Source organism: Oryzias melastigma, linkage group LG16, assembly GCF_002922805.2.
Source record: "Oryzias melastigma strain HK-1 linkage group LG16, ASM292280v2, whole genome shotgun sequence".
NCBI classification, from domain to species: Eukaryota; Metazoa; Chordata; class Actinopteri; order Beloniformes; family Adrianichthyidae; genus Oryzias; species Oryzias melastigma.
This window is the reverse complement of record NC_050527.1, coordinates 30,486,322-30,498,073: the sequence shown is the minus strand read 5'-3', so window position 1 is coordinate 30,498,073 and position 11,752 is coordinate 30,486,322. Positions and strand designations below refer to the sequence as shown.

Below are 11,752 nucleotides of genomic sequence, written 5' to 3'. Positions count from 1 at the left end.
TGCCAAATTATTGGAATAAACGCCGGGGCTACTATTGGAAGATATACGGTAGTACAAGTTGATCCATCTTCATAAATCCTCATAAAATCCACATACATCTAAAACTTTGTTTCAAAAATAACAATAATGATCGCCAATCTAACTTTATCGAACTTTCAAATAAAATCCTTAAAATTGGACCAAAAGTTACAGAGAAGTTTGAGTTTTTTTTTTTAACCAAAATCAAGTTTTTCTATTTTCAAGATAATGTAGCCAAAGGTTTGGACTCATTTTAATAAGAATTTCCTTATATGTAGATTAATGAGACAAAATATTCTCGACCTATTTTGAGGAAAGCCTACAAAGGTGCAGAACAAAGAGAAGTTAAAGCCTGGAAAAATGCTTAAAAACAAGGATTATAATCTTTGCCAGGATCAAATAGTTCTCCTCTTCCGTGGGAACTGGAGTCACCATGTGGTCAAATATCCTAATTACATCCATGGAAATCCAGCAGGAAAGAAAAAGAAAGAAGAAAGGCTCGGGGAAAATAAATGCTAAAAGACTTCCTCTTCTATTGATTTGTTGACATATTCTGAATTGTAGTACAACAAGGAAGTTGACACTTGAAGGAAGGATCGTGGAAATGGAATTTGTGAAATGACTGACTTAAAAACAAAAAATGTCTGTGAGACTGACAGAAGTGAAAAGAAACATTTCCCTCCTTCTAGTATTCAAACATAAAAGCCTCATGTCTATAGACATGTTTGAGCATTGTGCTATTTATGGTCTTCCTGTGCCAGGAAACCCCCCCCCTCCACACACAGACATCCAACTCCACCCCAAAAATATATTACTATGTGTTTTTTTATTTATTTTTTTACGTTTGTGCCATCCGAGCCTCACTTCCTTTAAATTTGCCGTTGTTCGCCGTGTTATCAGGAGACGAATGCGTTCCCTCCCAACTGCATTCTTCTGACATGAATGCGTACAAAAATCGTCATTTTATATCCAGTTTCATCTAAAACATCTAAACATTAAACAAAAGCAGTGAAGTCCTCCCTATCCACTCATCCTCTCCGTGGTGTTATTCTAACTCCTCAGTGTCCTCACTCAACCAGATCCTCCACTCGACACTCGGAATGAAACGTGGGAGTGTTTCCATACAGCTGCAGACAGTGTTCACTCATTAAAGTCTTTTATTTTGAAAGGAAAAAAAGGTTTTAGATTACACCTTATAAGAAGAAATCTAACAAATGGTAATATCTTTTTTGTTGATCTGTCTCACTCCAGTCCTTCCTCTGGTTCAACTCAACTGTTTGTATAAAGCTTTATTGCAAACAGGAAGTGACATAGTATCCTGCTGAGGAGCAGAGCAGATGAAAAGACATCTGTACATATTAAAATCATTTACATTTTAGGATAAAACTATTTTTTTTTTGAAAACGTTTTATCTACTTCATCTACATTTACTTTTTCCTGTTGAAACTGGGACACTACAGAAGTTGCTGGGTCAAACTCCCCCTTGTGGACAATTTGAGGAACTGCACTTAAATGTGCTGACTTTATTTTATTTAGGCGATCTAATCATATTTTTTTTTATTAGACTTATTTATCGACATGATTTTATTCATAGTTTTGTTCTTAAACAGTCACAACAGAGCTGCTGTCCAGACATAGTCTGCGTCTTTTAAACTCATTTCATGTTGTTTATTCTGATCATTTTGTTTCAGTTTCTGATTTAGTCAGCGATTAGTCTTTTTTTCCTTTTATAACAGAATATGCTCTGTTCATATGTTACATTAGAGCAGGAATCTGTAACCATCTTATATACAGTCTATGTCTGTAACCTAAGTTTCCTAAGTGGCTCTTTTATCCCTCCATTGTGACTTTTTGACCTTAAAGAAAAATGTTAGTAATTTGAATAAATAATGGATTTGTAGTTTAGGATAGTCTGCTATCAGTTCTTTATGTTTCATCTATGCTTAGATGTATAGTAAAAAGTAAAAGGAAACCATGCTTGACTTTCTTGTATTTTTTATGGAAATAAATCTGCTCCAGGATCGTATTTAACAAAGGATGCATTTTATTTTGAAAGGAACTTGAATCTTTTAAAAGTTAAAAATTTTAAATTTTTAGATATAGAAAATCACAATACCATTATAATTCAACTGTAGGAAATATTTACAAGCTATATTTTGTAATTGAAATGATCAATAGAAATAATACAAATAAAAATTAATTAATAAAAACATTAAAAAAGCGTAATTTTCTAGATGTAAAAATGTATTTTTGTCGATAAGAATCTGACCCAAGTGGTTCTTTCAGAGTAAAAGGTTGCACATTCCTGCATTAGAACAAAGCTAAGATCATTGTATATAAATACTGCCATCTGGTGGCCAATTACCAAAACTGCATTTAATCAAACCAAACCATCTTTTTTATTTGTGGGCTATAAAAGGTTCTAAAATTTGGACCAGGAGCAGATGAATGGAGTGTTTTGGTAAACCACCATTTAAGAGACAGAAATCACATGGAATCAAATAGGTTTGCTAGAATTTAATAAAAAAAAAACAACTTTAATTTTGTTTGAAGATTAATACATATGTATTTTAAAATCTAACATTTTTTAGTTTTTGCTTCGAAACTGTGGCTTTCGTTCCTATTTTAGTGCTTCAATGGGTTGATGTCCATCAGGGAAAAATGTAAATTAGAGAATTAATGCGATCATTTTACGAATGATTGGAAAAAAAAAACACAAGAACATCAGAAAAACATCAATTTTTTCAACACTGCATGCATGCAGATTCATTTTCAAGTACAAGAACCCTCAAGTAAGGGTTAATAAATTAGCATTTATTTAATTTAGATGAGTTAAGTTTATACATTTATGGCTGGGGTGCACCTTAAAGATAAACTATGTAAAGGATTTTACATCCCTGCTGGCTTGAAGAGGTCTCGTTTGCTCTATGCTTCCTCCAGAATACACAGATGTCAAATACTAAACAAAACTTTGGTAAAAGTTTGATCCTTTATTTATTAGTTTACAACACATATTATCTCATGCTGCCCAGAGCTGCATTGCGATGATCCAGTCTGGCGTAAGGCGTCTTTTATTTTGAAAGGAAATCAAATGAGCTTCTGTCAAACATAAAAAATAATTTCACATGTTGAGAAAATGCTGGTTACTTTTTATATTTCTGTTTTTATTCATGCCACAAAAGAAGCATAATTCATATTTATTATTAAAAATACATTGTAATAAATGCACAGCAGTGTCAAAATAAGACTGTGGCTCCTACTAAGTTTGGATCAGTAGATTACTGTTAAAGTTTATTTTAGAGTGCCATCTATGGGGAGACACTAGAATTACAGGGAAAACAAACATTGAGGATTACCAATATGTTCTATTCTAGTTTCACCGGCCACAAGACTAGCCTGAGAGTTGATTTAAGTTCTGACCAAACCTTTTCTATTTTTGTGTGTTCTGACTTGTTGAATTTTCTCCCTTTGTCTTTGCAGATAAGAAACCTTACATCTGCAGCTTGTGTGACTTTGCCAGCGTGGACTCCCAGGCGTTTCTGAATCACATTCACGTCCAACACCCAGCTGCTCCCAAAGACACGCCCAGTCCCGTTCCCAGCCCCGGCTGCAGCCTAGAGCCCCCCAGCAGTTATCCCAAACTCCAAAAAGCTTTTATTCAGGGTCTGAACAACACCACATCACCTCACGCCCGTCCCCCGGCCCGCTCCTCCCACCTGGATCCAGCAATGACCCCCGTGGATCTCTGTGTGAGGGCGGAGGGCATCAGGGGGACCACCTCCTCAGCTCCGGACAGGAAGAGCCTCCCGTCTCACAAGTGCTCGCTGTGCTCTCACTGCACCCGCTACCCGGAGGTCCTGTGGATGCACCAGACTGTGGCTCATCGCATCAGCAGCTCCAGTTCCAACCTCGCTCCCAAATGGGCGGTGAGAAACGGCGCCAAAGGCTCCAGAGACGGCCCGCCGTCCGCCAAAAGACGGACTGGGCCCCCGCCCGTACTGGAGGGGAGGGAGTGCCAGCCTCTGCCTCCTGTGACGCGCGCTCCACGGACGCAGCCTCCACCCGGCTCCACGGAGGTCCTCAAGAAGAGTAAGACGCCAGCCGCCACGTCATCGTCGTCTTCTTTCAGAGGCTCCCCGTCCACGTCAACCAAACACGCCGGGAGAGTCTCTGCACGCTCAGTCAGCAGCACCAAACCAGACCACAACCACCGCGTCAGACCCAAGCTGGATGTGTATCCTCGGGCCAGCTCACAGGCGTCCTCCAGCTCCCTGGAGAAGACCTCCGGCGGCCTCTCTCAATCCCCCGCCACGGCGTCCAGGACGGCCGAGCGCTGCCTGATGCCGCAGGAGGGTCTGGGCTTCATGCTGTCCAGCAAACATGGACTCGCTGACTACAACCGCGCTCGGCTGTCCCCGCAACTCCCCAACTCCCAAAGTCGAGTGAACGCCGTGAGGCCCGGCGCCGTCACCTACAGCACGCCGCCCAGCTACAGCTCCTCACCGGCACGCAGAGCTCCCCTTCAGAGTTCCTCCTCCTCCTCCTCTTCTTCTTCCTCAGCACCCTCAGACGCACACGGAGACGTGAAGCCGGAGCCAACAGCAGAGAAGCCGGACATGCCGGCGGATGTTCTGGGGTTCCTCAAAAACTACAACCCGCACGAGCTGGCCGCGCTCTACCACCGCTGGGGGGCAGCCAGTGCCTTGTTGGATCCCACAGGTAGGGGCAGTCTTCAGGGTTTGGTTTCTTTTTCATGTGTTTTTTGTGTTTTAGCACAAACAGAGGCTGTTATTCCTACTAAAAACTCAAAGCATCCTAGTTTGTCAAAGGTTTTAAACTACGGTCACACTTTTTACAAAGCGTTAGCTATGTATGAACTCTCATATTCATGCATAGCTTCACTCAGATTTTAGGACTATTTTTGGGCTCTGCGTACAAAACATCCAGCCATTGAACGTATGTTAAAGGTTTTGGTCAAACTTTGACCAATCAGGGACTCAGATTTGGTAGTGAGGTGGATGGCGTCTGTTTTCATTCATAGAAGTGTCAACTGTTTGTGTTTCATTTCCTATCACACATGAGTTGTTTCTGTTTTCTCAGTGAAAACCCACATGAGAAGAGGGGTTTCAGTCAGTCGCCTGTAGTCTGAACCAGCTGAGGACAATTACTTTAATTTTAGAAAATGCAGTTGCATAAAATTCATAAGTGGTATAAACACTTTTTAGAGTCATCTAACTGTACACTCAAGCTAAAAAACAATCAGAGAAAACAAAATCAGATTCAAAGGGAGCAGACTGACAGAAAATGTCCTTTTTTCCTTAATTCTGCATCCGGGTGATTCATGAACATGGAGACATTTCTAATATTTCAGCTACATGCTAGCTGTTTTGGCTAATTTAGGCTTTTTTTAACGTTTTTTAGGCTGTCTTGAAATTTAGCTATTTTTTCAGCTACATGCTAGCTGTTTTGGCTAACCTATTTTTTTTTAATAGTTTTTTAGGCTAATTTTGCATTTAGCTAATATTTTAGCTTGCTATCAGCTTCAGTGTTTTCATCTATTACCTTAATTGTTATCAGCTATCAGCTTCAGTGGTCAAATTGCAGCATTCACACTAGGATTATCACAGGTAATGCTACCTTTGTAGTTAATAATTATGTTAAAAAGTTACGGATTTAAAGAACTAAGGTGTGTTTTGGATTTGGGCCCCTCCTGCAATTCAATTTGACACCCCTGCTGTAATGTTAAAGAGATTATAAATAAAGTTCCATACAAAAGGGATTTTTGCCTTGTTATCATATTTATAAAATACAGTTTTTATGAATTTCCTATGAATCTATTATCTTGTATTTATCTCTCATGCCTTAAATCCCGCTTCATGAAAATACCGTCTGACTTTAAACCAGTCCACAAGGGTGACACCTGGAACAGCTCATTAGCATCGTTAGCATCTCAGCATGATAGCATCAGTGTGTAATAACAGTGCTGTCTCCAAATCAACACTTTTATTAAACTTTCTGTTGCTGCTGTCCTCCTCCAGGACTGATCCTGTTAAAACTTGCCTCGTCTCCTGCTGCTTCCTTAGCCAAAACTAAACGCTAACAAAAGTGATTAGCAGAAGTTGCGTCTGTGGGTAGTGGGGGTAGAGCGCGTGTGTCACTGTTTTTGTTGCGAAACCAGCTATTTTTCCTCTCTCTCCGCCTCGCTCCTCTTTGCTAGCTGCTGCTCTCACATCTGCGCTTTGTGACAGATGGGCGCTAACCTTCCTTCAAACAACGGAAGCCCAAGGAGGCAGAGAGTTGGTAAAATACAATCTCAATTTTCCCAAAAATAAATCATCCAGAACAAAAAAAGAGCTTGGTGAGCTTCAACTCTCAAGCTTTCAAACTGGAGCTCACAGCATGATGACGTGACACTTCTAGCTAATATTTCGACTCAATGCTAGCAATTTTGGCTAACGTAGGCTTTTTCATTTTTTTTAGGCTATGTTGGAGTTTAGCTAATATTTCAGCTACATGCTAGCTGTTATGACTAACTTAGGCTTTTTCTTCAATTTTTTTAGGCTAATTTTGCATTTAGCTAATATTTTAGCTGGCTATCAGCTTCACCGCGTTCAGCTGTTAGCTTCAATGGTTTCAGCTATCAATTTCAGCATCCTCAGCTATCAGCATCAGCATCTTTAGCTGAGAGCATTCACATTGGCTACCATTACCGCAGGTAGTGCTATATATCTAGTTTTTTAGCTAGTTTAAAGCTAATGATGGTTAAGACGTGTGCTTTACATCCAGTTTGTCCATGACCCAATTAGCCGACTAATTGGAAAAAAATAATCAGTGATTAGTTGATTATTAAAATAATCCTTTGTGGCAGCACTAGGTGAAATCTACTTTGGAAACCTGGGCCTACATACAGGTGAATTTATGGCCAGTTTTCACCTTAACCTCCAGCTTGTTGCTGATGGGTTTGTAGTCCATTCTGGTCTTACTAGGAGCTCAAGTATTAGTTTTACTGTATTAGGTCCAAAAGTTCTGTTTGTCAGACAGTGATTGGCATGCTATTCTCCTTACCTTTAGGGCTTTCTTCATTTATAGGAGATACTATTCCTGCTCTTGTTCTGCTGATTTTGTATCTGGGGCAGCTTGCATGTCCATATGTGCTTCAGGATCAACAAGGAAGGAGGCTGTGCGTACGTTCCTGTCTTTCTCTAACGGTGAACGACGTGGAGGAACCTTTGCTGCTCTCAGGTCTGCGAGGCACGCCTGCTCTCCAGCTCCACTCTCCCAGAAAGCTGTCACAAACTGTTTAGGTCACGGCTCCGCCTGACGAAGAGGCTGGCGGAGGGATGGAGAGGCGAGGGAGCAAGGGAGGCGCAGAGAGAGATGAGACAGAATAATTACCCCACCAGCTGCTTTGGAAATGGTCATTACCCAACATCCGCATTATTTGCCCATTTTTGGGTTGTGTCTCCGAGGTCAAGTGGGGCTGCGCTGAGCCAGGGGTCAAAGACAACAGCCCCAGAGCGGACGCATGACATCGCTGTCACCCGTCCGGGCGCATATCGTCACTATCTGCCTTAGCCCTTTGAGTCACATGCGATAAAGTGACCTTTTCTGAGCAACTGAGTCTTTCTCCCCGTTTCTCTGGGTAATATGTGTCCAAGTGTGTGTTGGTCTGCTTGTGTTTTCCGTCCAGCGCTGTCTTGTGTTTCATTAGAGCATCAGTGAGAAGGGCTGGCGGCTCCGAGTAGAAGCAGAGTTATCCAGAGGCCAGCAGCCAGGCTGCCAGAGACACGCTCTGTCACCTCTGCTGCCTCCCTGTCCTCCTTGTTCCTGTTTGCCCCCCCCATCCACAGTTACACATAAACAGCCCTCACGACTGTCTACTACACAGGTATACCCATGTGTCTGCTGGCCTTTTTAGGCCCCCTTTCTGAGCACCCCCAAACCTCCAGGCTTGTTATGTGTCAGGAAGAGAGGTCAGCGTTTGCCGGTGTTTGTGTGTCTGTGTGCGAGTGTGACGGTCCGAATGTCATTAGTCAGCTTCACAGGCCGGCTCCTGCCAAAAGCCCTCACATGCAATTTGTAAAATGATTGCAATCTCACAGGAATTAGGTTCCGTCGTTATCTAAATGACCACTTTTACCCAAAATATCAATCTTGAAGGCCTAACGCTGACCGTTCATATTTCTGCTGCAGATTCAGTTCTGCTTTTTCAATCACTTTACTCTTTTTTTTTGTCCTTCCATGCGGCAACAAGGACACCAGTGATCGCTTTTATTGGATTAATTCTTGGATTTTTAAACTAAACACGACTCGGTGACATTCTTCAGTCAATTTCAGCAAGAATGAAGGACAGTGTTCTCTCATTTATCGCAGGGTGACATCCGCAAAGAAGGAGTATAGATGTTTTAAAGGTTGTAGAACTCCTCATTACACACTTTATACACTTTTCTCAAAAATTTTTTGGTTTAAACTCTCAAAGTTGAAACCTTCATAGAAAATAAGTCCAGTATAAAAGAATGAAAACAAAGATTTATATAGATCCGTCAACTGAAAGCCTTCTATACAGGAGAAACGCCACTGAAGAGATTGATTGACAAGGTCTACACCCAGTCAGGACTCAGAACATAATTGCAGAATCTGCATTGCTTCCCTTCCCCTATACTGCTTCTCCCTGTCCCTTCATTTATCCCTACAAGTGGAGAGATATGGAAAAACATACATGTGCAAGATAAAAAAATCATTAAAAAAAAGTTCAGCGTGCCGTCTTGTGGGGTCCAGATGACCCCACTCCCAACGTCAACATACCTAGGATAGCACAAGGGTTAAGGGGAGCGGAGGTGTGTCCTGTGGCTCACATGGCTACTTTAAGGGACTAATGTACCAACTTCAGACTATGATACTATACAGACTAAACAGCCATTTTCTGGCTGTAATTATCACAGTTCTCAGAGTCAGTGAATGCACCGGGACTGAACTTACCACCCTCATCGATTTTGATTGGTACTTCGTGTTAGCCCCACCCTAACACGCCACAATGGGGCCAAAAGTTTTGAAACAGAAATTTTCAATTCTGAAAAAAAAAAAAAAGTTTAAAGTAAAAAAAATATTGAAAGTGAAAAAAAAGTTTTGAAATTGAAATTTGAGTTTTGAAACCTGAAAAACAGAAGATTCGAAGCTGAAAATAATTAAATTTATTTTAGAATAGCAAAAAGTTTCGGACAATTACACATTTTTTTGGGCCAAACACCAACATTTTTTTCAAAATACAAAAATCCATACAACGTGCCTGCATCTCACCCCTATTTCCTGTTCTTTGTCGTTTAATTGTTTGCTACGACTTGTCGTTTGCACAATTGTTACAATTTCTGTGGCAGAAATACGTCCTGATTCACTGTCATTCCTGTTTGACAGTGTTTTTATTCTTCAGGCTTTACCTGTTGACCACCTGCATTCTACAGGAGGTCTTCTCAGTCATTATTACAAATTCTCTGTAAGTGAACGTGCTTGTTTTAACTTTGCTCTCATGGACGAGCACACATATATTTAACTCTTGAATCCAGCACACACACACACCTGACATGTGACACACGGGCAGCGGAGCGGGCACATCACAGCCGGGGCGTTTTAATTGCCTGTAATTTATGCAGTGTGTGTGTGCTGCGTGTGTCCTGCTGTCAGCGTGTGAGATGATGCTGTGTGACAGCTGCAGTCCAGCCCCTGGAGCGAGCCGCTCATAATGACACATTAGACATACTAATGATGCCTGCGCGAGTCCACTGCTGATGCTACCTAGCTGCTCCGCTCCAGCCAAGCTCTGCCTTCACACACTTTCTCTTCCTGTTTGACCTTTCTGTCTTCATTCAGCCGCATGCTAAAATATCCTAAAAGGTGATGCTAATGCCTTTGAACGAATCCCAATCAGTCATAAAAGAAAAAGAATCGTGTGAAGGCAAGTACAGGAAATTAAAGCCTAAGTCATTGAAAAATGGATGTGTAACCTTGGAATACTTTCAAACATTTGTCTTTCTTATTGATTAGATGTATCGTATTTGACGGAGTGTTTTATTGGCGTAGAGCTACATCTACACCGGGCATGAGTGGGGTGTTCAAGAACGGGCTAAAGGTGCGTTTTTGTACGGGTTTTTAGCTATGGAGTTCACACAGGTCTGTCGTTACCCACCGAGACATTCTCATTCCCTCGTCACATACTGACGCATGGTTAAGGACCCTCCGCGTCAAAAATGGTGTTTTGGGTGCTCAACTCGTCGTTGCTTGATGTTTTGGCTGTTCCACTTAAATCAAGGTTCCACAACCTCCAGGTCACAAACCAGTACCGGTCCAGTACTGGGACAGGAACTGCACCAGTATCCTAATCCTAACCTTAACTCAATGCTGCATCAGGAACCGATACCAATCTGGTGATGCACCAATCCGTGTTCGCTACCGGTACCGATCCGCGTCCAGTATTGCTACCAGAACCGGTACTGCATCCAGAACTGGTACCGTTCTGTGTGGGCACCAATCCCCTTTCGCTCCGGTCTTGGACATTCGTAACAGGTACTGCATCCCGAAGTGGTACCAATCTGTGTGGGGTACCAATATGCATACGGTCCGGTACTGGACATTCAGAACCGGTACCAATCTGTGTGAGTACCAATCCGCGTTCAGTCAGGCACAGGTACTGATTTGCGCGGGGTACCAACCTGTGTTCTGTACCAGTTATGTCACTGAACGCAGATCGGTACTGGTTCCGGATGTAGTAGCGGTTCTAGATGCAGTACCAGAAACAGACCAGGCTAGGGTTAGGGTACCAGTACCGGCCGCGTCCCGAGGTTCGGTTTGTGTCCAGTACCGCGACAGACAAAACGACCGGACCCCTGATTTAATTGGAACATCCAGCACGACAAACATCAAAGAGAGACGCGGAGGAGGGACCTTAACCAAACGTCAATATGTGACGACGTGGGAATGAGAATGTGTTGGAGAGACTTGGTGTCATAGGATTCCAGCTGGACACAAACCGCAATTATTAATTTCTCCTCCATGATAGATTTGTAACCACTTAGCACGTCCATGTTTGGAAAAGGAAGTCATTGATTGGTCAAAGAAAGTTTAACTGGATGAAATTTCAGCTTGCGTGAAGTGACGCGTGAACAGGAGAGTTTCGAATGTGGAAGCACGAACTGCAAAGTGCACACATTTACGTAGACTTTTTTATTAGAAGCAGTCACCATCAGAATAAGATCCTGGAGTGGATAAAACATTTTTTTTAAATAGCCACAACCACTAGAGGGCTGTAGGTATGAGTATCGTATTTGTTACAGACAACGCAGAAGAAGAAGCGCCCCTCAGTCTTACGCCAGGCTTGGTGAAATTGTTCTAAATTGATACAAACAATGAATTTATTTATTTGAAGTGATATAAGGAGTTTGACTTGTTAGCCTGTTCTTTATGCTACGGTTATCTGAATAATTGTTCTTTTATTGTGCTAATATACTAGAATCCTACACATATTCAGTGTATTGTTGTTATGTATTCCATTATTATGGTTTCCTTCAAACATGTCCACTCTTGTTCCTGTATTTTGGTAAATACATTTCTCCCAGAACTTCGGTTTATATGGTAATTTTTTTTTCTTCATTATGCGTTGTTTTGTTTTTGTTTTTTGGTGTCTGCGACTTATACACCAGAGTGACTTATAGTCTACGGTATACAACCAATACTAAATTTATCT

The 11,752-nt window shown here is 41.7% G+C and overlaps 1 protein-coding gene and 1 long non-coding RNA gene across 7 annotated transcripts in view; one reads left to right on the top strand and one right to left on the bottom strand.

Annotated features, from left to right (window-relative positions):
* Positions 1-11,752, bottom strand: part of LOC112140513 — a 64,800-nt gene that overhangs the window by 28,424 nt on the left and 24,624 nt on the right. The window lies entirely within an intron of this gene.
* znf516 (zinc finger protein 516) overlaps positions 1-11,752 on the top strand; it is a 66,649-nt gene that overhangs the window by 43,768 nt on the left and 11,129 nt on the right. For all 5 annotated transcript variants that reach the window (XM_024263507.2, XM_036215772.1, XM_024263506.2 and 2 more), the window contains exon 3: positions 3,499-4,737. In XM_024263507.2, coding sequence (XP_024119275.1) covers positions 3,499-4,737 — 1,239 coding nt within the window. The remainder of the gene's footprint in view (positions 1-3,498; positions 4,738-11,752) is intronic.